Source organism: Armigeres subalbatus, chromosome 2, assembly GCF_024139115.2.
Source record: "Armigeres subalbatus isolate Guangzhou_Male chromosome 2, GZ_Asu_2, whole genome shotgun sequence".
Classification (NCBI taxonomy): Eukaryota; Metazoa; Arthropoda; class Insecta; order Diptera; family Culicidae; genus Armigeres; species Armigeres subalbatus.
The window spans coordinates 76,684,706-76,712,576 of NC_085140.1; the positions used below are offsets into that span (position 1 = coordinate 76,684,706).

A 27,871-nucleotide genomic window follows, 5' to 3' on the forward strand; every position below is an offset into this window, starting at 1 on the left:
ATTGCCCTTAAGTTTGAATCAAATGGTCTGCCGAATCAACCAAGGCTTTCATGATGTCCCCAGCAGCGGTATTAATCCAATTATGTCCTCTGAGTATTTTTCTTTCACTAGCGTCTCAAATCCAGACATATGAGATGTAGTAAGATCTCCAAATCGTCCTGGAGTTTGAATCTAATGTTCAGTCGAATCAACCGAGGATTCCATGATGTCCCCGGCCGCGGCATCATCCCAATCATGTCCTCCGAGTATTTTTATGTTCAGTCGAATCAACCGAGGATTCCATGATGTCCAGAGGTGCGGTAATAACCCAATTATGTCCTCCGAGTATTTTTCTTTCACTTGCGTCTCAAATCCAGACATATGAGATGTAGTGAGATCTCCAAATCGTCCTGAAGTTTGAATCAAATGGTCTGCCGAATCAACCGAGGCTTCCATGATGTCCCCGGCCGCGGTATCATCCCAATCATGTCCTCCGAGTATTTGTCGTTCACTCGCATCTCAACTGTAGGCATATGAGTTGTTCGAAGATCTCCAAATCGTCCTGGAGTTGGAATCAAATCGTCTGCCGAATCAACCAAGGCTTTCATTATATCCCCAGCTGCGGTATCAACTCAATTATGTCCTCCGAGTATTTTTCTATCATTTGCGTCTCAAATCCACACACATCGGTGACCTCGTGGAAGCCTTGGTTGATTATGCAGACCATTTGATTCAAACTCCAGGACAATTTGGAGATCTTAAAACATCTCATATACATGGACTTGAGACGCGAAAGACAAATACTCGGAGGGCATGATTAGGATGATACCGTGGCTGGGGCACCATAGAAGCCTTGGTTGATTCATTTCACCATTTGATTTAAACTCCAGGACACTTCGGAGATCTTACAATATCTAATATGCCTGTATTTGAGACGATAGTAAAAGACAGATACTCAAAAGACAAAATTGGGTAGACCATTTGATTCAAACTCCAGAACAATTTGGAGATATTCAAACATCTCATATGCCTGGATTTGAGACGTAAGTGAAGACAAATAATCGGAGGACCTAATTGGGTTGATACCGCAGCTGGGAGCACCATTGAAGCCTTGGTTAATTCATTAGACTATTTGATTCAAACTCCAGGACATTTTGGAGATCTTACAACACCGCATATGTCTTGTTTTAAGACGCAAGTGAAAGACAAATACTCAGAGAACATAATTGAGTTGAAAGCACGGCTTAGGACATCATGAAGGCTTTGGTTGATTCGATAGACCATTTGATTCAAACTCCAGGACAATTTGGAGATCTTAAAACATCTAATATCCATGTACTTGAGACGCAAGTGAAAGACAAATATTCGGAAGGCATGATTGGGATGATACCGCGGCTGAGGACATTATGCAAGCCTCAGTAGGTTCGGTAGACCATTTGATTCAAACTCCAGGACAATTTGGAGATCTAACAACTTCATACATGCAAGAATTGAAGACGGAAGTGAAAGACAAGTAATCGGAAGACAAAATTGGGTTAACACCGAGTCTGGAGACATCATGGAAGCCTTGGTTGATTCGTTAGATCATTTGATTCAAACTTCAGGACAATTTGGAGATCTTATAACATCTCATATGCGTGGATTTGGAGAGATCTTACAATACCTCATGCAAGACGCAAATGAATGTATTTGAAAGTATCCTCACGATGAATAAATTGAGTGAAATACTAGACATTTCAGCAAAAATTCTTTTTACGTCACATTCGGTTTACGTCCCCCCAATAAGTGACGTAAAAAGAGGGTTGAGTGTACTATACATAATTTTTTTAATCAAAATTGCTAATAATCCTACGCATGATTTTTCCCCTGATAACGCTTGCTTATCGACTTGCTAGAAGCTTACCTCACCAACAAGAGCCGATGAATTTCGGCATAACACTGACAATATTAGGGTGCCTGAGGTCCGAATTGATGGACATTTGTGCCAATACAAGTTTCGAACTCTGTTCTGTTTATGCAATTCGATTGAATCAATATTCAGCAAGAGAGCTAAACACATTCGGTTATCCTAAACGTTGGTCAATGTGACTATATTTGAAAGTGGGAAAAATCTGAGATGAGATGAGACGAGATGACTCGTATAGGTAGCTTAATTTCAAACCATGTGATTTGCGCTAGACTTTAACCTCACAAAATGAAATCGAACGCAAGCAGTATGAAGAGTTTTGTTCCTCTAAAATTAAGGTGGTGAGGCCATCAATTATTCCAAGACGAAGCACGTGGCTGCGGTTTGACACAAAGGCAGACCTTGTGGCGTTGAGGTAGTGCTTACTTGCGCAGTGTGTTAATGACAATTTTTATTAAATTAAAAAAAAGCATTTCTTCGTAAAGAACGCCTTCTGCTGGTTTCGTAATCAGCTTATCTAATGTTACTCGCGAACTGGGAAAAATGAAGATGTCCAGGAGACCAGACGCGTCTGGAAAAAATTGGAGGCACATCGCCCCAAAACCGACAAAGTTGGAGCTCTACAATACGCCAGATACCAAAGATACCAAAGATCATCCTTGATATGAACTGATGGACAAAATAAAAGCTTTGCAATTACCGAACGTCTATACTGTATCATCATCTCAACGCAGAGAAATTTCCTTACACTTTCCATCAACGGTTCGCTTTTCCGCTGTTGCCCAAAGATCAAATTGACGTATTTCACTCTAACGCATTATGTGTGCTGAATATGCACTTGTCACCACTTTATAAATATTGTATGATTTGCAAGAATGTTCATGGTGTTAGGTGTGTTTGTTTGGATGTGTGTCTTACAAATAGATATTAGTTCCAATACATTTTGATTTTCTTTTCTGTTATGTTTTAGTAGCAGTAAACGTATATGCTTTTCCCACGTTTGTTTTCGTTTGTATTATTTTGCTTATTTTCGTCAAAGTTCAAATTTGTAAATCATAAAACTAACTATTGGACGAAAAATTCAACCCATGTGTCGATTCCTGCCTTATTTGACATCAAATTCAAGAGTATATTCGTAAATATAGTTTTTAAAATGTCGAAACATCTGTTCCTTTTTGTAGGTCCTTCCTCAAATACTATTTTCTACTATTTCAACATGTCTATTTCCGTGTATTTTCCAATTTGAGTTTTTTTACTATCCTTCATTCTCATTTTTGGTGTAATACAACAACAACAATCAAACAAACAAAAGGATGAAAGAAAATGATTAGAATTGTTCACTAGTCTACTGGCTTGCTTACGGGCTAAATACATTTTATAGATGTAACTCTCAATTATAACAATATGCACATAGATATCTAGACATCTGCTTAGTTTTGTTTCTTTTTGCTTGCGATGCTTGCTGTGAGTACCACGGCCAGTTTCACTGTGCAGTTGCCACATGACATGAAACAGTAGTGTGTGTTGTATGTTATATTGTAGTTTAACTTCGTCTTCTGGAACGATATTAGTAACCTACTGGGTAAATATAGAACGCAGAAATATCTTATGAGGGATTAAGCTGGATAGAGAATTTAAAATTACACATCACTCTTAACTGTTACACTCTGAAAAGCACTCATATTCTTATTCTCTTGCAACCAATCGCCAATTTCACTGCCATTCTCTCATTAGCATTTCTTTTTCGAAGCCATTGACTGCTGACTAGATTGCTGCTCGTAAGATATTTCGCAACCCTGCACTGGAGCTGGTTTCATTCCATTCCGGAAACCATACGACAGAACAAGCTGCCACTTTCGCTTCTGTTTCCATCCGTGTGAACATGTCATGATTTTACAGTAGCAATCGAGCGAATTCTGAAATGAGTAAAGTAGCATAATTAGAAAATTGTTTGGCTCTTATCTTATAATAATGGTTTCAGTTTATAGATAAGTCTTGTCTGTTAAAATATTCTAATCAAGAGGTTCCTCTAAACTGAATCAAACTCCGCTTTTAACACAATTTTTGGGGAAAATTGGGCAAGATGGCCAACCTAAGCGGTAATCTTTGTAGAAACTCCTTCGAATTCTGCTGATTTGTTCATTTGACATAATTATTAATAAACATTGATTAATGACGTTTCAGTATATTATAACCTGATTTTAAAAAAGGTGATTTCATGATGTCTATATTTATCATATGGCGCGACATGGCCACCCCCACGGGGCAAGACGAGCGGGGAACAAAAATTTTATTAAAAGTGTGCTTAATTTTTTCACGGGTGACACATTCCTTGCAATTCTAGGGAAAATGTTCAAATGATCTTTTGCTTAAAAATGTCGTATTACATGTTGATTTGTTGACCTCTGGCCTTATGACGATATCTGAATTTTCCTAAAGCTATTTTTTTACGATTAAAACCATATCCGTTGTTTAAATCATCTCTAGTTCAGGAAGAAGCTATTTTGATGATTTTTGAAATGCTTTTAGGGGTTTAGGCGACTCTTAATCCTGGAGATGACCTTGTTCCTAATACAGTTGGCAATACCGCCCGAAGTCGTCGTATATCCAAAGATTTATATCCTATCGATCATAATTACTGTGAATCTCCTCAAATTATTAATGTAGATAGGCTATAGTTATATAAAAGTCTTGTTAAATATCAATTTTTGCTGAATAATGAGTAATTCTGGCTTCAAACCTCAAATGATGTAACTACAAAATTATAAGAAAATTCGAATTTCAACTAAACCATCTTAAAACCAATATTTCAAGAACAAGTGAGGTTGTCAAAGTGCGTTTTTCAGTCAGCCCTCTTTCATTATTGTTAACCATCCCTCTGAATAATAATGTGGATATAACCCGAGCAAAAATGAATAACTAATTGATAACAAATTCTATTATCCGGTTATCGAACATATTGATAACTGAACTTGTTATCATTTTGGCTGAATTAACAGCCAACATAACAAAAATGATACCAGAATTTTGTTCCTGAAATAACTGCCTGAAAACAAATTAGGTTATCACTGATACCAAATTGATAACACATTTTGCTATACATGTTATTCACTCAAATAACTAATTTAGTTATTATTTAGTTATCAGCCATCACTGTTTTATCGACCAAAATAGTTAAATCTTCTTTGCCGACTTCGTTACGCATAGATAAAAATGTTGGCATTCACTGGGATTCGAACTCGAATCGAATGATTGTATGGCGTCGTCTCTAGGCACTCACCTAATTACGCTTTCTTGAGGAGCAGGAGAGAAGAGCACTACGCTTTCTACTATCTTGCATTTACTGAAGACTATTTATAATCAAATCATGATACCATATAACAGTCGGCTGGATAGAGTGCAAAGCAGAATAACTTATTAATAACAAACTTAATTATCCAGTTATATTGATAACTAGAATAATTATTGTTATCATTCTGGTTGAATTACAAGTCAACATAGCAAAAATGATAACCGAAATGAATTTCATTCAAAATAGCGAATCGGCAATCAATTAGGATAAATACGGTTCATCGTCCTTTTATTTAATACATTTTGTTTTCAGTTGTGACCAATTAAATAATAGGCTTAGGTTAGTTTTTCTCTCTTATATTATCAATCATTAGGTTGCTAGCAGCACCATGCTGTAAATCGATTTCGGTTATAGGTTTTATTCAAACTAAACCACAGCCTTGATTTTCACAGTGAAATATTTCATGTTTTCATATGCATATATAAACATAAACACTGCTGATCCCAGGAAGAATTATTCCGTGAAAAAATGTTGCTATTCGGTGGATCCAGGACCGGACAGTTTTCGGGGGACCGGAAATGTACGAAAAAGGTTGATTAGGTTACATAAGGTTATGTGGGAGCCCCCCATTTCGTATGGCTACCTAGTCCACAACGCGCATTTTCGCTTACAATGTCTGCCGGGTCGACTAATTAAACATATTTTTTGGCTACTGTGATGGTCCATTCAAACACCTTCCAAAGGATTTTCTATTTCACATCTCGATATTCCCATGAGTCGATCGTCCTTTCAACATCGACTATTGGAGGTTTGACTGCAGATGATCTTGCTCGTTAGGTTTAAACTGTCAGTAAGTGAGTAATTACTCTTTGGTTGAGCACATCAATTAATCGATTAAAGTGCAAGCATAATTGTTTTCTCCACAACACATCAGAACGTTGAAATTTCTTGATTATCCGACACTTCCAGTTAAATTTTCCGCTTCCCCATATACATAAGCACTGTGGATCCCAAGACGAATTATATTGCGGTTAGTCAAGACTATTCATCGTTCCTGAATGAGCACATGCCCTTGAATCATATGTTCCAGGAGCTGCAAGGCCATTTTAAGTACTTATCAAACTACAATGCTTGGTTCTCAGATACATATTTCATTATTCAACAACACCTGAAATGAAAGTAAAGTTAATAAGCATAGTATAAAACAGATGGGAAAATTTCAACTTTTGTCGAAATTCCTATGTTGAAAGAGAAATAAACAAATCAGTAGATATCGTTAGGAGACCGCATCGTGCTTTCGTGCTGTGCGGTTCTATTTTCTCTCTTTGCGGAAGGAAGTTTTTAATACTACCAGAAGCTATTTTAATTTCAACAGTGCTTCTCAGCGCTATTTGTACCCACTGATCCCGTTACGATCTTTGCAAGGACCCGTGCCTTCGTTTTACGTTGGACCCGTTTGCGGAAGTAAAATTCCGACAAGCGGTGGTAATCCTGCAGGGACACCGTTCCGGGAAAAAACCTCTTAGAAGGTCACGTCTTCACGCTCAGCAATGAGTATAAATAAAAACAAGAGGAAGGGGGAGTCTTTGAATTCTCCACTTCCTTCTAAGAAACAATGTTTCAAGAACGTCCTGCCAGAGCGCGGAAAAAATAGAAGGAAGCTGGAGAATTCAGATATTCCTTCTAACTCTAATATCGGAAATAATTCTTCTCCTATCGAACTGAACAATCAGTTCGATTTGATTAATGATGATATTGAGCAAATCGAATCTACCTCTAGCCCAGGTGATTCGATTCATGCGAAGTTTTGTTGCCGAGTTGCCGAGTTTTCTGGCTTTAGGAATGAGATTTTGAGTAACCTTCAGGGTTAAAAGTTTCATTTCAGATTGCCAGCAAGGGTGACGCGTTTTGACGATCGCAAACGTCTTCTTCAGTATTTAACTGAGATGCGCCATAAATTCTTCACATACGATGACAAAACTGAGCGATTGTTCAAAGTCGTTTTGAAAGGTCTCCCTAGTGACGACAAATCACTGGATGAGATTAAAATTGAAATTTCTGAACTACTTGGATTTTCACCAGTTCAAGTAATTAAGATGAAAAACTCAAAGGTGCAGCCCAATCGGGTTGTACGCAAAGGTGACGTTGAACTACGTGGCTTTATATAATTTACAGGTTTTCGACTTTTCTGTTCGATGAGAGAAACCAAAGCAAGCGCAGGTTGAATCTGTTTTCGTTATTTCTAGACCAATATTTGAAAAAAGGCGTAACAGTTACGCCCTTTTCGAATGTTGGTCTAGATTTATCCTGCGCTCCTGAGATTGAGTGAGCATTACGCATTCTGGTCATAGATATAATTATCAAGATGTTGGGGTCAGAGCAAATTAGTACTCATTTTATGATTTCTCAGTCTAAAACCCCGGTGGCTCGTTTTAGAAAATCACATCGTGAAAGCGTTTGCATCGTAATTGCGTTTGGTGGTCTTCCTATGGAGGAAGTCAGAATTGACGCGATAAATAAGTTTGATAATAATTATTTTTCCTTCATGTGAGTTGCGTCGGGCTTTGGACACATAGGAATCTGCAAAAACGAACCGAAGAAAGTTTCCCAGAGCACATCCACTGCAGCAGTGAAGAAGATTGCGAGCTTCTCTACTGGCATCAATAGACGTAAGCGAGAAGCTGCCGTCAAACACCCCCAAGGTTTTGAGAGAAAACGCGCGTGTAAACTAGCAGAAACGAACTGCACCAGCTGGCGCAGCCCTGTAAGTTGCATTAATTTGACTGGCTTGAGGTCTCCAGTTAGCCTTGCGAACAAAGGTTCAGAAACCGGAGATGGCGAGTTCGATTCTCGATCCAATCTAGGATATTTTCGGGTGGGAAAAATTCTCGACACCCCGAGCATAGTGTATCCATTGTATGTGTGTATGTGTATGTGACAACAAGATGTATGTGTGACAACAAGATACATATTGAATACTCATGCAATATCGGGCATATAAAGCTTTCAGTTAATATCTAAAACAATGCTAATAGATTACTTTGAAAAGCAGGCCAAGTTCCAGTTGGAATGTAGTGCTATGGAAGAAGAAGCTTGCGATACACTTACGAGATTGACTGATTCACCGAAACCTAAACTGCTAAATATCTTTATTATTGCTAAATTGTTAGCAAGTTTTCAATACTAAATATTATCATACCTAAGTATTATAACACACTGGAGTCTGTTTTTACGCGGAGGATGTGGGCCGCGTGAATTAAAACAACGTAAAAAACCGCGTAAATCCCAAAATGTGTCTAAATGAGCCATGGAAATCCCGAAATTCTAGTGAAAACAAAATCGCATAAAAAGCGAATCGTGTACAAAAACCGCGTAAAAAATGACTTCAATGTACATCGGCTATGAAGCGTTGACTCTTGCTTGATCGAATGGTCTAAGAACATTGTAAATGCATCGAGAAACGGCTGAGATATTAACGATCAAAGTCTATCATATTTTCGTGACGTTTTTTGATTTTTCGAAATCGTAAAGTGTACCCCAATATAGAAAAGGCAGATGTAGTTCTACGTCAAAAGAAATCTCGCTCTGGTACTTCCCAGAAGGGTATTTCCCAAGAATTTTATTTAGTTCACTTTAACAAAATTGAACTTAATAATATGAAAAGTTTGGAAAACGCCTGTATTATGTCCCATGTCCGTGTTACATGGGAACATTTCCGCAGGCCTGGGGGAAATTTCCAAAACCCCACTCAGTGCCGTAAGTGCCAAAAATGGGGCAATAGAACCAAACAGTGTCACATGGATGCTAAATGAATGATTTGTGGTGGAACCTCTCACGCCAAGGACGCATGTCCTGTGAGAGAAGATTCCAATAAATTTAAGTGTGCAAATTGTGGGGGTAATCATAAATCCAATTTCTGGGAATGCCCTTCACGCAAAAAAGTTTTGAATTCCCGTGCAAAATTGATGACGGGAAATTCCAATCGGATCCCAGATTCGACGGATAGAAATTTTTCAAACGCTCAAATTTCGAAACCAGTTACCGGTCGAGGTTTATACCCATGTCCCAACGGAAAATAACGGTCATGTTGCCGATTCAGGTAGCATGACTGCTTCCGATTTTTTTTTAACTGAACAATTGCATAACATGATTGATGCAATGTTCAAAGCAAATACCATTCCTGAAGCTGTTCAGGTTGGTATAAAGTACACACAAACATGTTATCGGACTCCGTTTTAATGGATCCAAATAATTGTGTGAAAGTTCCAAATTGGAATGCCCGCTCACTAAAGGGTAAGGAAGATGAATTATTCAACTTCCTAACAGTTCACAATCTGCACATTGCCATTAAAATTGAAACGTTTTTAAAACCTGGACTCCCCATCAAAAGTGATCCAAACAATTTTATCTGCAGAAATGATTGTCTTGACGCGCCTGTGGTGGTGCACTGTCATTTATCAAACATAAATTAAATTTCTCTTTCGAAACCCAAGTTTTTGAAACCTTGGTAGTTTCTGTTGAAACAAATTTTGGACAATTTTCCTTCATTGCAGCCTACTTGCCTTTTCAATGGAATGGGCAGCATAAGAATTTTTTGAAAGCTGATCTTCAAATTCTGACTCGCAACAAATCAAAATTCTTCGTAATTGGTGACTTCAATGCCAAACACCGTTCATGGAATAATGCTCAAAGCAAATTTAATTGCTGACAAATTTAATTGTCGAAGCCAGAGGCATTGCAATTCCGAAATGTGAAGTTAAATTCAACTCCATTATTATTGACGACGATCTTCAGCTACTGATCCGTCTTAAAAATGCGATCCCGCGTTGAAAGTTATTTGGCGAGATCTGCAAAATGAAATTAAAAAACGTTTCGCTATTCTGAGAAATACCAACTTTGAGAATAATGTCTCGAAGTTGGATCCCAGTTCGAAACCCTTTTGGAAATTAACGAATATTCTTAAAAAACCTCAAAAGCCAATTCCAGCGCTTAAAGAGGGAAATAAAATTTTATTAACAAATGGCGAAAAGGTTCAAAAACTTGCTCAGCAGTTCGAGTGTGCCCAAAATTTTAGTCTAGGTCTCACTAGTCCAATTGAGGATCAGGTTACACGGAGCTTCGAAGACATTCTCAATCAAGAGAATGTTTTTGACCCTTCGTTGGGAACTAATTTGGATGAAGTGAGATCTATTACTAGAAAATTTAAAAATATGAAAGCCCTGGGTGATGATGGTATTTTCTACATACTTATCAAAAAACTTCCTGAGAGCTCTTTATCCTTTTTGGTTAATTTATTTAACAAATGTATAATAGATAAATGAAAAAACGCCAAAGTTGTTCCAATTTTGAAGCCGGACAAAAATCCAGCTGAGGCTTCTAGTTATCCTTAATCAGTTTGCTTTCTTCAATAAGCAAACTGTTTGAAAAGATTATTTTAAATAGAATGATGGTTCATATTAATGACAATTCTATTTTTGCTGATGAGCAATTTGGTTTTCGCCATGGGCATTCAACCACTCATCAGTTATTAAGAGTTACGAACTTAATTCGGCTCAACAAATCTGAAGGATATTCGACTGGAGTTGCTCTTCTTGATACAGAGAAAGCATTTGACAGTGTTTGGCATGAAGGTTTGATTGTAAAATTGATGAATTTTAATTTTCCTCTGTACATCATTAAACTGATCCAAAATTATTTATCAGATCGCTCACTGCAGGTAAACTATCAGAATACTAAATCTAATAGATTACCTGTAAGGGCCGGTGTCCCCAAGGCAGCATACTGGGGCCCATATTGTATAACATTTTTACTTCTGACTTACCTGATTTACCACCAGGGTGTCAAAAATCTTTGTTTGCAGATGACACGGGCCTTTCAGCCAAAGGGCGAAGCCTTCGTGTCATTTGTAGTAGATTGCAAAAAAGTTTGGATATTTTCTCCACTTACTTGCAAAAATGGAAAATTTCCCCGAATGCTTCCAAAACTCAGCTTATAATTGTCCCACATAAGCCGAGAGCTTCTCATTTGAAACCTTCTAGCAGACATATTGTCACTATGAATGGGGTTCCAATTAATTGGTCTAGCGAAGCTAAATATTTAGGACTTCTGCTAGATCAAAAATTAACTTTTAAAAATCACATTGAAGGCCTTCAAGCCAAATGTAACAAATATATTAAGTGTCTATATCCACTTATAAACAGAAAATCAAAACTTTGTCTTAAGAACAAACTTTTGATTTACAAACAAATTTTTAGACCAGCCATGTTGTTCATTTCATTTCATTCATTTATTTAGTTAACATCTAAACAGATAACACTGAATCAACAATTTGACGCCACAATACACGGTTCGAGGCCGCATCTCTCCATCCTCGGATACGCCCCACGCTCGCCAAGTCGTTTTGCACCTGGTCTGCCCATCTCGCTCGCTGCGCTCCACGCCGTCTCGTACCTGCCGGATCGGAAGCGAACACCATCTTTGCAGGGTTGCTGCCCGGCATTCTTGCAACATGCCCTGCCCATCGTACCCTTCCGGCTTTAGCTACCTTCTGGATACTGGGTTCGCCGTAGAGTTGGGCGAGCTCATGGTTCATTCTTCGCCGCCACACACCGTCTTCTTGCACACCGCCAAAGATGGTCCTAAGCACCCGTCTCTCGAATACTCCGAGTGCTTGCAAGTCCTCCTCGAGCATTGTCCATGTTTCATGTCCCTAGAGGACAACCGGTCTTATAAGCGTCTTGTACATGACACATTTGGTGCGGCCATGTTGTATGCTGTGCCAATATGGACTAGTTGCTGCAATACCAGAAAGAAGGCACTTCAGAGGATTCAAAATAAAATTTTGAAAATGATTCTGATGTTGCCTCCGTGGTATAGTACCAATGAACTTCATAGAATTTCTAATATTGAGACATTGCAACAAATGTCCAACAAAATAATTTCTAAAAATATGACATAGCAAATAAGGATGATAGTGTTAAGAAAACACGGAACACCTAGTCTAAGAGATGAATGCATGTAATAGATAATAAGCAAATAAAATTAGTTAAAAAAAATTAAAAAAAAAGAAAAACGGATGCTGGTCAAAAGTCGATCGTAGTGTCTGCGGGTGTTCCACAGGGCTCGATTCTCGGACCGTTTCTGTGGAATATTATGTACGACGGAGTATTACGTTTAAGTCTCCCGGCCAGTGTGAAAATATAAGGCTTCGCGGATGACGTAATGCTAGAGATAACAGAAGACACTCTCGACGAAATCAGACTGAAGGCTTCATACGCGATTTTCAGAGTGGAGGAATGGCTCAACTCGAGGCGGTTGTCCCTTGCACACCACACGACGGAAGTCGTGGTGGTGCATAACCGCCATGGGTTGCAGCAAGCGAGGATAAGAGTAGGGACCTGCACAGTTAACTCCGTGAGGTCTCTTAAGCATCTGGGCGTGATGATCGACGATAAGCTCAATTTTACGAGCCACGTCGATTATGCATGTCAGCGGGCTTCATTGGCGATAAAATATTTATCACGAATGATGTCCAACAGATCGGCGGTGCATAGTCAAGTGCGTAGGGTGATAGCTGGCGTAGCATTGTCTATCATACGCTATGGCGTACCAGCATGGGCTGTAGCACTAAAGGCCGAGTACAATGTAAAGAAACTGATCAGCGTACACCGGCTGATGTGCCTACGTGTCGCGAGCGCATATCGCACCATATCATATGAGGCGGTGTGCGTAATAGCTGTTATGATGCCGATAGACATACTCCTATAGGAAGATGTGGAGTACTACAACGAAAGGGACTCGGTGCAAGTGCGACCTCCTCAGGTGTCTGGTTGCAGATTTTTGTTTACACATGCTCAAAGAAAAAAAAAGAAGCATACGCAACATCTGCCAAAAAGCACCTTGTTTCTATTCAATTTCAAACACTCCTCCGACCGTGATAGGTTTTACTTACACGAACGACCATGCCTCGAAAGACACTATTTTCAAATAGCTATATCTCAGCCGTTAGTGAACCGATCTGAACAATTTTGGGACTCACAAATTTTCCTGTTCATCAAGATTTGTCTGAGATGTTTAGACCTCCGATCGGACCAATAATGATCTCTGTGGACCTCCAAACGTCGGAGCAAGTCGTGATTTTCATACAAATTGCGTGGTTGGTGCTCACCAGCTTGATGTTCATCCTGATATTAGTTAGATATTTCGGAATCCGAAAGATTTAGAAAGCGGATGTCTACTACAATTTTGTTCAGGAGGCCTAAACCATACAGTCGCAGATCATATTATTTCGGAACTCGTCCGCTTGGCGGCGCTAGTGACATTAGATAGCTCGTTGGGTCAAATATTTCGGAATCCGAAAGATTTAGAAAGCAGCCGTCTTCTACAATTTTGTTCAGGAGGCCAAAACCATATTGTCGCAGATCATATTCCAAGTGCATTGGGATTCATCACACCAAGAACAACATTGTAACTGTGTGACGAAACGCGTTGGTGTTTGACGGCGTAAGCTTATTTTATGCATTAAAATTATTCTGATTTTTACAGGAGCACTTTCAGAAATTTCGTTCGTTCGGAAGTTTCTCCAGGAATTCCTCCGGAAACTCAGCGAATTTCTCCGGTAGTTCCATCAGGCATTCCTTCGGAATGCCACTTTGTGAATCTTACGGATTCCGAAATATTTGACTGGCCGAGTATTCCCATATACACTAGCGCCGCTAAGCGGAAGAGTTCCAAAATAATATGATCTGCGATATTATGAGTTTGGTCTCCTGAACAAAATTGTAGAATACGGCAGCTTTCTAAATCTTTCGGATTCCGAAATATCTAACTAATATCAGGGTGAACATCAAGCTGGTGACGTTTTTTCGAGGAAAAGAATTTAATAGGGTAAAGTATGTATTAGGACCACTCGTACGGGGGTCTTATTTTGGACCACCAAGAGGAATTTGGACTCAGTGGTCCAAAATATGAGCCGTCGAATTGATGGTCTAAAATACCTCCCTTACCCTATAGCCTCTGTATATCTCCCACCAAAAACTGCGATACCTCATAGAGATCTTTCGAATATTTGCTCTGTTATGCCCGAGCCACGGTTGCTGTTGGGTGATTTCAACTCCCATGGAACAGGCTGGGGAGAACTGTACGACGATAACCGCTCATCCATGATATATGACATCTGTGATGACTTCAATATGACTATTTTAAATACCGGAGAAGTTACAAGAGTGGCACCTCCAGCCAAAGATAGTTGCTTAGATCTTTCAATTTGTTCGAGTTCATTATCGTTGGACTGTACATGGAAGGTGATCCAAGATCCCCACGGCAGTGATCATTTTCCAATCAAAATTTCAACATCGCATATGACCTTACGAAACACATCGACTGGAGCAAATATGCGGAGGCGATTTATGATGGTGAACAATATGTTGAGGTGCTTCCACCGCGTGAAGAATACCAATTTCTATCAGAACTAATTCTTAACAGCGCGCTTCAGGCACAACGTTTCCGGATGCCTGACACTTCGGTTCGTAAAAAACATCCCAGTCCGTGGTGGGATAATGAGTGTACAATTCTGTATCGTGAGAAATCCGCCGCGTTCAAGGACTTTCGAAAGCAAGGTTTGGTCGATCTTTTTAAACGGTATATTGATTTTGAATCCCAGTTTAAAAAGCTGGTTAAGTCGCAAAAACGTGATTATTGGCGTAGCTTTGTCGAAGGATTGTCGCGAGAAACTTCAATGAGAACCCTATGGACTGTTGGCAGAAGGATGCGTAACCCATCGTCGGTTAACGAAGATCGTGAAAATTCTCCGCGGTGGATCTTTGATTTCGCTAAGAAAGTTTGTCCGGATTCGGTACCAGTTAAGCAAACCTGTCGTGATACTTTAGCTTACAGAGACGATATGGACCGATGAAGGCCGAATTCTCAATTGCTCTATTATCATGCAACAATTCCGCCCCCGGGATGGATAGAATTAAGTTCAACTTGCTTAAAAACCTCCCAGACGGCGCGAAGAGGCGCGTTTTGAACATGTACAATCGATTCCTGGAGGATAATATTGTTCCGGATGATTGGAGGCAAGTGAGAGTGATAGCCATCCAAAAGCCGGGTAAACCTGCGTCCGATTATAACTCGTACCGTCCTATCGCAATGCTGTCGTGTCTACGTAAGCTTTTCGAGAAGATGATTCTTTTACGGTTGGATAGCTGGGTTGAATCAAATAATCTATTGTCGGATACACAGCTTGGTTTTCGTAGGGGGGAAGGAACGAACGACTGCCTTGCGCTGCTTTCTTCGGAGATTCAACTTAACTTCGCCCATAAAAAGCAGATGGGCTCTGTATTTTTGGATATTAAGGGTGCTTTTGACTCAGTTTGTGTTGGCGTCTTATCTGACAAGCTACACGCGTGTGGACTTTCGCCGACTTTAAACAACTTCTTGTATAATTTGTTGTCAGAGAAGCATATGAATTTCTCTCTTGGTGACTTGACAACCTTACAAATTAGCTACATGGGTCTCCCGCAGGGCTCATGTTTGAGCCCCCTACTTTAAAATTTTTACGTCAGAGACATTGATGTATGTGGAAAATTGCACTTTAAAACAGCTGGCGGGTAATTGCGTTGTTTCCGTTTCAGGGTCAACCGCATCTGAACTGCAAGAACCGTTACAAAATACTATGGACAATTTGTCGAACTAAGCTTTGACACTTGGTATCGATTTCTCTCCAGAGAAAACTGAGATGGTCGTCTTTTCAAAAAAGCATAAGCATAAGCAAAGTTTCCGCTTCAGCTGATGGGTAAAACGATCTCTCATAGCATGTCTTCCAAATATCTTGGGGTGTGGTTCGATTCAAAATGTACATTTGGAAAACACATTGTATTTCTGACACAAAAATGTCAGCAGCGAATCAACTTTATGCGAACAATAACAGGTACATGGTGGGAAGATTGGCTTCGGTTGTACCGGTCAACCATCCTGTCAGTTTTAGAATACGGTAGTTTTTGTTTTCAATCCGCGGCAAAGACTCACATGTAGAAAATTCAACGTATTCAGTACCGGTGTCTCCGCATCGTATTAGGTTGTATGAACTCGACTCACACGATGAGTCTAGAGGTACTTGGAGGAGTACTTCCTTTGACAGATCGTTTCGCTGAACTTTCGCTCCGGCACCTCATTCGCTGTGAAAATCGCAACTCATTGATCATTGAAAATTTCGAGAAGCTGTTAGAACAAAATCCTCAAACCCGTTTCATGAGTATTTACTACTGGTACATGACGCTGGATGTGCGCCCATCTACGGTAGTTACAAATCGCGATAACTTCTCAAACTTCGTCGGTTCTGATGTAGTTTTTGATAAATCCATGAAGCAAGAGCTCCATGGAATACCTGAGTTCCATTGTTTTCAAGCAAGTATGGGTACTCTAACGAAGATAGAAGATTTTTCACAGACGGATCTAAAATGAATGATTCCACTGGTTTCGGAGTTCATAACACATTTCATAGCGCCTCATTCAAGCTCCAGGAACCTTGTTCTGTATACATCGCAGAGCTTGCTGCCATACACTATACAATAGAGTATATTGCCTCTCTATCACCCGACCACTACTTCATCTTTACTGACAGTCTAAGCTCTCTGGAAGCCATTCAGTCTGTGAAGCCAACTAAGCACTCAGCGTATCTCCTGACTAGGATTAGGGAAGGCTTGAGAGCTTTGTCGAAACGCTCTTACACCATCACATTGGCCTGGGTCCCTTCGCATTGCTCAATTTTGGGTAATGAGAAAGCGGACTTCTTGGCTAAGACTGGTGCTCTACGAGGTGATATTTACGAGCGACAAATATGAATTTTTCGCATTGGTATGCCAAGACACCTTGACAAGTTGGCAAAAAAATGGAGGAATGGGCAGATGGGTAGATGGCTACATTCAATTTTCCCACAGGTATCGAAGAAACCGTGGTTCAAAGGGTTGAACATGGGTCGCGATTTCATTCGCGTCATGTGTCGCCTGATGTCCAATCATTATGTACTAAACGCGCACACTTTCCGTATTGGGCTTTCAGAAAGCAATCTATGTGTTTGTGGCAACGGCTATCAGGATATTGAACATGTCGTGTGGGAATGTGACGAACATCGTGAAGTAAGATCTGAGCTGACTGACACTCTCCAAGTCCGAGGAAGACGGCAGAAGCCCGTTAGAGAGGTGCTGGCATGCCTTGATATCGATTACATGCAACTTATTTATTTGTACTTGAAGCGCATTGATGTTACACACTTAGTTTTTTTTTGCCGGGATCTCAGCAAAATGTTGAACTTTTACCAAGAATCGCACAGCCGTGCCCCAGCAAACATGTTTTTTGCCGAGATTTCTGTCAAAATAGCTGATAATCAAAGCAAATAATTTGCCGAAAATCAGCTAACAAACGCTATTTTTGCCGGAATATCAGTTATTTATTTTGCTGGCGCACGGCTGTGCGGTTTTTTTGCCGAGCTGCAGAAATAAAAACTGAGTGTGTAGAGTTTGATTATAGCTCACACCATGTCCATTGTAACTCCTATTCAACTATCAAAATCTCGTCGTAGTATCATTTCCAAAAAAATGCTTATCCTTAACCTTTCTCTACAACAACACCACCATAAATTCTCACAACTCCCTTTCCATCCTATTGAAAAAAAAACTCAACTCAACCGCGAGTGTTTCGGTTTCCCAAACTAACCTAGTTTTAAAGACTCAGAATAAAATTGTAAAAATGTAAAACAAGAATTTCGGCTCCGTTATGCCCTATGGCGAATGAGCCTTACAAATAAACGCAATACCAAAAAAAATCAAGCTGGTGACCACCAACCACGCAATTTGTATTAAAATCACGACCTGCTCCTATGTTTGGAGGCCCACAGAGGTCATAATTTGTCCGATCGGAGGTCTCTCAAATCTTGATGGACGGGAAAATTTGAGAGTCCCAAAATAGTTCAAATCGGTCCACTAACGGCTGAGATATAGCGATTGAAAATAGCGCTCCGACTGTTTGGGAGGCATGGTCGGAGGAGGGTTAAAGAGGCTTTCAGCCCTTGGCTGGTTCACCTCTACGTGGTAATTAATTACCTAAGCATATATCAATCTATTAAATAAAGCTTTTTCAATCATTGATCAAACAATGTGTACATTCGATTATGATGACTCTGCAACAATTGACACACGATTCCCGATCTATAGGGGAGACTGGGGAGACTTGATCCCCTTTTCTGATTTCCTATGTATCACAGCCAAAAATAAATAAATATACGCGATTTTCACACAGACTCTCTAAGAAATATAATATTTATCTTTACTGGTGTATGACAGTCAATTTTTTAAATGTTTTTTTTTTAAATACGCGGAATTTTCGAATTGCTGTGCGTATAGATGAACGATTTTTGTTATTGAATTCTACAGCACACGTGTTGAGAATAGTTGATAGGTTTGTGAAACTGGCAACACTGGTAATTGAATGTATGGAAATGCCATATACTTCCACACGGAAGCAATCAATTTAGATTGTACAAGTTTAGAGTTGTGATGGAATCGGTTGCTGGAATATTGAATTCAAACTAGATTGTAAGTTAATTATATGAATATCATTAGTTCAATTATTATTAACGGAAATATATTCTAGCTTTGAAGCTGTGCAAAATGATCACTGCTTTCAAAACAGTTTATTTCGATCTAGAGAAAAACCGTCACAACAACACGCAATTCTCAAATTTGGGGAGACTTGATCCCCTTTCTATGATATCTACGCAATCAATAATCGCCCCCCCCCCCAACCCGTCATCAAATCTGTCAAATTTACAAAAACTTAGAAGTCTGAGAACAGATTTATATTTTTTTTTATTTTTTCGTCAATTTTTTGTACGGGTGACTAATTGGGGTGACAAGTGTCCCCATATTGAGGCAATAACTTAAAATCCAAATATTCTAAAACTTTGATGGAATATTGACTTTTTCATCAGTACAGATCATTAAGCATATTTATGGTTTTGTGCTGTGAAAAAACGAAAGCATTTGGACATTGCTATGAAAAGTTGTTCAAGTTTTGCGTGGCCAATAAAAAAATCTCTAGGAAGGTCAAAACATACAAACCGCCCTGCAGAATAAATAAGGTTGTCAATACAAAAAATAACTCACCACATAAAGGTCATTTGTCTAGGGGATTTATACTAAAAAATACGATAGAACAAAACTACTTTAGTTCTCGATAAAACAGGGGGTAATCAAGTCCCCCCATCTTCCCCTACCATATACGTCATAATCACCGCTGTCCATTCTTCGATTGAGTGACGTTCCCAAACACAAAAAAAAAATCATAAGAAATTCGGAAAAATTCAGCAAAAAAAAGGTTTTTTTTCAGTAGGGTAGAATACGGCATTGGCAGGGTGCGACAGTTTTTGGCACCCTCAGCAATATTTGCGTTTTCCAGCAAACATACTCTATTTATGAACATAATTTTGATTCAATCACACAATTTCAAGTCTAAGCTTTCATTTGAATAAGTTGTTTGTGTAAAAGTAGCAATATTTCAGGAATTAATCACCGAAACAAATTTGCATCTACGAAATCCTTGCCATTATTGCATTGCCAAAGAAAGCAGCGCACGAAAAGCAAACTGTTACTTACTTTTTTGGATCGCCTGTTTCTCATCTTTATTGCATATGACACGACAATTTAAGTACGTAGACTACTTTTTACACTTTATCACCACTTGATTATCATCACAAAGAGTAAATTTATGCAATATTTGCTCTATGTTTCACTAAATAAAATCGGGCTGTTCGTTTTCTTTGACAGCAGCACACTTCGGAATAGAGCGAGAGAATGTGTTTGTGAGCATATCAAACACACGCTAAAAAGATACCACGCACAATTCTATGTGATTTGATTTTAGCAAAAATACGGACAAAAAAAGTGTTAAAATACAAATGCTTCCATTCAGATTTTTACGCTGACCATGAATTATATCAAAAGTGATAGCAACACCGTAGTATTTTAACCCTTATGTGGCTGACAGGACCGTTTTCCTTTTGCAACTTCAATACTTTCCAAGCTCATAAAAAAACCATTCCCATTCCTACAAAGCGTATTTCAGCCATAAATAATTGCTTACTTTCAGGGTATTATCTATTATTCAACTGTGAAACGTGGTGTAAGCATGGGGTGGCTCCAGCGGCTGGATAGGACAGTGCTGCTCATTATTCAAAATATGAAGACTCACGAGGTGGAATATATTGTTAATATACTACACTACCAGAACCGACGAGCTTTGTTTCACCTAAAATTGATTAATTATATATTTTTTACATTATTTAAAAGACGGTTAGGTATTCGAAATTTGCAAATTTGGATTCCATTTTTTAGATTAATTTTCGATTAAAGCAGAAATGTGTACTTCATTTGTATGGGAGCCCCCTTCCAGAAGAGGAGGGGTCTAATACCATCATAAGAATCTTCATCGTTCCCAAAAACCTCTACATACAAATGTTCATGCAAAGGATATAAATCTTGGCAGCGGACAAAAAGCATTTAACTTCCCTTCTCTAAAATGGTCAACATTATTTAAATAGGTTGAAAATGGTAAAAGTTATAAAAATGTCAATATCTGGGTACACGGGTACCCTATCTGCCATTCACGTCCGTTTTTTGTTGGCCGCATAAGGGTTGAATTTGTTCTACAATGTGTTTTAATGCTTTCGCCTATCTGTCTACATGACCTAAAATTGATCCAAGGCTAAATATTCATGTTTTGTTTTAAGCCAGTTTTGATAATTATAATTAAAATTTGTTCCAAAATTGAGTGAAACGAGATGAGCGTGCGGCCGATAAATATGAATGGATTTTACTACTGGAGGATATAAACAAACAGCATTTGGCAGTTGCTAAAGAGAGCAAACTCATTACTGATAATAGAAATTGCTATGCCAATAGAAGAAACGTTGACCTGTTACTTTATATTAAATTTACTGAGTTTGTGGTAAAAGCTGTTATATTTAGTGAACACCAATCATCAAAGAAAGACCATATAAATGTATACCAGTTAAACCGTACCTGTGTTTTAGTGTAATTATTCATTTTTTTATCATTCAATTTGGCGAATGTTTTAGACTGCCAAGAATAGGTATTTTCCCCTATATGCATTGGTTGGCATGTGTACAAAAATACATATGAGAGAGTTAGTTCTGAAAATGTATTGTAATTTGGTTTCATCTGACGGATGAAACGGAGGTCCTTCGTAGCTTAGTAGGGAAAGCACCTGTCTAGCGTACTGGGGTCGTGGGATCAAAGCCCACCGAAGGGGCGGTTACCCTTCAATACCTTTTCCGAACTAAATCTATCACATGTTGTACATATGCATAATCGAGTTTCAGACATAGTAAAGGTTTTTTTTTTGTTATACGTTTCAGTGAATAAAAAAGCGGTTGTTTTTAAAAGGGGATTATACGATGAATCGCGTGGTGAATTTAACATTCACCACATGTTTTTCTATTCCCATTTCGTACAGTTTTGAAATTAAAGTCGATTGTTCAGCGTGAATAAGCAAATAACCATTGTACCACCACTATGTGGGTAATGGTTCTCTCAGCTCGTGCTCTTGATAGAACACTGTTAAGGTGATTATACAATAAAGCCAGAAATCGGCCATTTTGTAAACCACGTGCTTTTCCAATATTTTTTTTTCAAGAGTACGAGATGAAAGAACCATTACGCGTATGGGTCTGAAATAATGGTAGATCGTTTGCTCAGTTATGCTGAACAATCGTAATTTGAGTTTCGGCACTGTACGAAAACTATTACGCCGGATTTGGGGTTTTGGAAATGTATGTAGATAACCGTGTGGTGAATTTGAAATTCACCACGGGCTTCATTCTATAATCACCACGTGGTACGTGGCACGTGGTTTTCAAGATGTCCGATTTGTGGCTTTGTTAAATAATCACCTTAATGCGCGCACATGCAGGAAGATGTTTGCCGCCAGCATTCATTATGGAACGTTGATGCTCAAAATTTGTTACGCCGCTAATATATAATTTCTCACGACAACTGAACAAATCTGTTTGAATCCAGAACAAGTTGTTTGGATATGTGACAAATGGCGCTGATATGCGATAACCTATAATCTGCGCTACAAGCATGACTATCCCATATTTGCTTGTCTTCATATTTGTATCCGAGTAGCACAAATCAGACGTAACTGGTAACAGCAACTTGATTGTGACTGAATCTGGTCACATATGAGTTGCAGTAACCTATGTCAAACATGTGTGCTGCCAGGGATGAGATAGATATGCTTTTATGTGCAGTAATACTGATAGACGTTGATTAAATTCAAATGTCATCATTAGCTGAAAGAATTTTTCTTCACGGATGTATAACAAAATAAAAAGTGAATCTTCATAACAATCTATTATTCAAAATAGGATCAATATTCAATATAGAAACTTCTATATATTATGCTTCACCTTATTAACCGCACAACTCGTCACATATTTTCGTTTTCATAATTACCTAATTCTTTGCGTGTGCTATCCGTCTAAAGGATCAACTTTTACAGCCGTGTCCTATTATCTACTCTTCTTTTTCATTACACATCTGTCAATTTTATCATAACCATTGCGCTTTTTTTTTCAATATAAAAACTGGATCACATTATTTTTGTAGTATCAGTTACAATCGTTATACTAAGTACAGAAACAATCCTAAACTATAATTATTTAGACTACTTTCTATACTTTCTATACAAGTAGCATCTGGAAGTCGATATTCTTCGCTGTACTTAATGCTAAAAGTATCTGGAGACAATCACTACACTATACAAGTATTATCATACAACGCAAAGCACTCTTATCAGCGGCCTGAATTCGCACCCCCAGGGCTCTAGAGTTGGTTCGCGGGATTTACACGCCAACTCACTGCACGACACTTCCACCCGATCCGCCCGTTTCATTTTCTGCCGGATGCTGTCGGTTGCACTAGCGTGTCGAGATTGTTGAGGAAAAAGTTCTGAAAATCTGGAAGGAGTTCGAGAGGAGAAAGAAGGTTTAACGTGGGATCGCTGTGGGGACACTTGCACAAGATTTTATGGACATTGCCGCGGCAGCGATGTTTTAGAGCGCGAAGCGCACACAGCGACAGCATGTGCGAGCAACGGAAAATCACGGCCTTCTGCTCAGCGGTTTAGGGATGCAGCCTACTAATGCAAATGTAACAAAGAATCACAAAATCTATTCATTTCTGACACTTTGGTACAATTTCTTCGCCTAAGCATAACTCTTAAGCGGTGCTTACCCATAATTTTAAACCTGGTTTAGCGCCTAAACGAAGGTGAAGAAATGGGTCACTATTAGTATCACAAGGGCGTAACTGCATTTATCGATTTCTCTTTATTGATTTTACTTTCCGTTAACGTCGACGCAGAGAAATCGATCAATATATTCACGCCAATATGATAGGACTGAGCGCAAGAATAAGAATAAGTATAAGAAAAGAAGATTTTGTGATTTGAGGCATATTTGAATAATTAGGCACATTCTAATTTAAAGAGGTCACACAAGGATGCCTTCCGTCACCGGGATCGATGGAGCAGGTGGTGAAAATGTGTGTCTTCGTCGCGGGCTTGTTAGCACTAATTACACACGCACAAACTGCTGCTGATGGTTGTTGGTCATCACATCAAACTGCAAGGATTAGCGATGATACGAGAGCACAGAAAACCGCGCACAAAAAGTTATATGGCACAAACAGAATGGAATCACATACGCGAACGTAACTACGCTTAGGCATTACAGGGATGATGTATGAATTTTCACTGAATATGCAAAATCGATGTTGTAGATGAACATTATTATGAGCGGACGAAATATTACCATGGCGTTTAAATATATGTATCCCTAATTCTAGTTAAATGAAGCTTTTGGAAGATGTGGTAAATGGGTCCGTAATGACCCATTTAAAGGTTTTTAAAGGAATTAATCGGTTTCACAAATACAACATGTTCAATGTTTATCTTCGTCTCGCACAAATAACTTAGGAAATAAATAACTGCTTCCCATGTTAGAGGTTTCCTTTGCCTCTTTCATATTAACTCATCAGCGCGCAGCGTGTCAATCGGTGAACACTTGAACAGCAAGCCATGACTCGGCCTCTTCTTGTCAGACCTCCGAGGCGTGCACAAGCACCCACTGAGAGCTACTGTCATCGCATTTCGCTCCGGGGCCACACATTAGAGTCTCGCGGGAAAATCGTTGCAGACGCCACTTTAGTAAATAAACGTCTGCAGCAATGACTCGCCGACAGCCGACGCTCGGACAGGCACTGAAGCTATGATTCCGCTACAGTCGCCAAACAATAATTATTATGCTTTGTTCTATGAAGAAAGTTCGTCTGAAGTCAACTTTCTCGATCACTAATAGCACATAACCGAACTCAGAATCACGCTAGAAAATTTCACTGAAGATTTTTCCAGTTCCTAGCAGTTGCACTTTGGAAACATTTTCTCAACTTAACTTACTTTGAGTTATAATTTTTTATGCATTGCTGATCGGGAAAGCTCAAAAATCTTCTTAAGGCTCTAAAAAGGTAGCTACCGGCGACGTTTTGTCGAGGGACTATTACGAGAAACTTCAATGACAACACTTTGGAAAACGGCCCGCAACATGCGGAACTGAACACGCCGAATACAGTGATCAGAAAATCATGGGAACTAAATTTTCAAACAGCTGTATCTCAAGCGTTTTTTGACCGATTTTCACAATTTTTTTTACGGATATCTTACCTATCTCATCTAGTTTCACCATACTGGTGAGATATGTTTCTAGGGATGCTCACTTTTTCCCAAGAGGGGCGTGAGTAAGGATGATTTTTTTAAATATAAGGGAACTGTACCGATCTCCTTCTCACTGAACATATATGGGGCCATCCACAAAGTACGTCACGCTTCTAGAGGGAGGAGGGTTCAGAGCAATGTGACGAGTCATACAAATATTTTATAGGTTTAATACAAAAATTGTGACGAAGGAAGGAGGAGGATTAAAAATCACCAACTTTTGCGTGACGTACTTTATATATCTTCCCTATTCATCTCATCGGGAAACAAAGAAATACAGCACCAATTTCGTCGCCTCTTTTTGTCAACATGCGTGCTCACTGCTGAAAAAACCACAAAAATAATAAACAATCTAATTTTTTTTTCATTGCTTTGTTTTTGATGGGATGAATATCGGAGCCAAGATTTTTTTATGTACAGGTTATCCGACTTCGCCAGTAGATGGGAATAACCAGCGCGGGGGGAAACATACATTTTCAGTGCAAAACGTCAACAAACGAGCATAAATTCCATACAAAAATCCAAGATGGCTGAGTTGGGGATATTGACAAGCCGGGTAACCTGTATACATAAAAAAATATTTTTTTTTTTTTTGTGTCTTTATTAAGGAGACTTTCAGCCCGAGGCTGGCTCGTCTCCGAGGATAAACAAATTTAGATCGGAGCCATGAGATGAATTCCAGGAGCAGTTCCCCTAGTAAATTTCGATTTACATGACGTACTTCAGTCGGAACAACACTTACAGGTTCAACAAATGTTTTACAGGGCGTCGACTCAAATTTGAGAATAAAATTTGCTGAATTTCCCTGACTTTCCAGACCATTTCTCGAAAAATTCCTGTTGTGAAAAATGTTTTTTCAATTCCTAGCAGTATATGAAAATATCTGCAAGTTTGAATCCTGAAGTCCATACGAGTTTCTGTGTTACTAGAAGCCTAATCACTCCTAGAAGCAGTACCTTAAGAATTTTTAGGAAATCGTAGGTAAATCTGGTCGTTCACAAAGACTCAAGAATCTGCACAGAACTCTATCATGTTATAGACCTCTGGGGCTTTCATCCACCTTCCGGAATTCTCATGGACTCCCTCGAGTCGCAATAGACCTCCAAGACTACTGACGGACTTCTTCAAATCGTTGACGTTTCCATGATCATTTGGGAAACTTATGTGAAATCTTGCATAATTTGACAAGACTTTTGAAATCTTTCCAAGGGGCCGTACACATATTACGTAAGCACTTATGGAGGGACAGGGGGTCTGTCAATATCTTACGCGCCATATAAATAAAAAATCTTTTCTATGGAAAAAATCTTACAAGGGGGGAGGGGGGTCGAAAAACCCAGAAAAAATGCTTACGTAATTAGTGTACGGCCCCCAAACAATCGAAGGAGCTTCTAGAAATCCTTTGAATTCCCTTAAAATTGTTAAAAATTTGCAGATAGTATCGTGGACGTTAAGAAACCTCCATTGGATTTCAAGTATACTTATGGAGTAAGAATTGTTGTTCACTCTCTGTGGGGTTTATGGGCTTTTAAAAATAGTCACGAACTGCTAGCAATCCTCCAGATATTCAAGAACTCAGTACCTACAAGCTTCGGTAAATCCATTCAGCACTTACAGTAGACCCAGGAAAACATTCTAACCACTGCGATTCTTCAAATATTTTGGTCATTATACACTGGTCATGTTTGTAAGAAAGTGGCATAACTATCCTCAAATGCAAGGGGAAGCTACATCTAACCCATTTCTTTTACCGATTTTTAATTGTTTGTCAGAAAAATCAAAAGTGAATCAATCGACTTGTAATTCCAACATTGTTTATTTATAGAAATTTAAATCTGCTATCTGCTATTAACTCGACGTCAGTCTTTTTCAACAATGAAACTTTATAATAATTATCTAATGGAATTTAGTGAACAATTCATGAAGAAATGTTTGAAGATTTCTTGGCATGGTTTCTGTATGAATCCCTTCATGAGGACATTTCAATTCTAATTTGAGTAAACACCATACAATGTACTAAGCTATTGGAGCGGTGTTTTTGAAAAAAAAATCTACTGAGCATCCATCGAGGTAAAAACTATCGAGAGAACTCTTGGAAATCCTGTTGGATTTTTTTTTTTCAGTTTCAGGGAGAATTCTGGAATATTTTGGAAAATTTTCTAAAGGAAATATTCACAGTTAAAAATATGTTGTGATTTTAAATGTATTTTCATGCACATATTTGGAGCATGCAAATAGACGTAACTTTCAATCAATCTTACTATTCTTTTAAATCGAAATAAATTGAAAGCGTGCTTGCTTGTAAAATCCAATCAAATTTAATTGAATTTCGAGTGTTAATAAAATTCTGAATCATCAATCAAAATATTTACTGATAAAATTGGTTGAAAAACATCAAAAGCAACCAATGTAAAATTGAAACATTGCCCTCCTCCTGCAAATATCGGAACAAATTCAACTCGCAACAATCGATTATCCCTAACTGCAACTGAATATGTTCGTATGTCGCGCATCTAGGAAAGAAACAACTTGATGAATGATAACTAAATTAATTGAATTGCGTCCGAGTATGGTTACACTACTAAACAGTACTTAAGTAAACAGTTCAAAGCAGGTAACATCAATTGGGCCCTAAAGCCCTGCATCATTGCAAACGATAAAGCACCGCTCAAGAATACATGAACCGATGTTATCTAAATTCTAATAATAGTCTAAGTCAGTAAAAATTATATTTTTGTGTTTGAGATTTTTTAAGACATTATTTGGGCTGAGCAACATCTATTGCTGAAAAGGCGCATTTATTATTATTTAATCAGACTAAGGCCGAAGTGGCCTGTGCGGTA

The 27,871-nt window shown here is 38.8% G+C and overlaps 1 protein-coding gene across 12 annotated transcripts in view; it reads right to left on the reverse strand.

Annotated features, from left to right (window-relative positions):
- Positions 1 to 259: 259 nt before the first annotated feature.
- Positions 260 to 27,871, reverse strand: part of LOC134209273 (calcium-binding protein E63-1) — a 370,945-nt gene continuing 343,333 nt past the window's right edge. For 11 of the 12 annotated variants that reach the window (XM_062685253.1, XM_062685261.1, XM_062685254.1 and 8 more), the window contains one exon: positions 22,591 to 23,214. In XM_062685253.1, the coding sequence (XP_062541237.1) occupies positions 23,147 to 23,214 (68 nt within the window). In that variant the 3' untranslated portion in view covers positions 22,591 to 23,146. Of the gene's footprint in view, positions 3,802 to 22,590; positions 23,215 to 27,871 lie in introns of those variants that run through there. The other variant, XM_062685256.1, reaches the window with a different exon arrangement.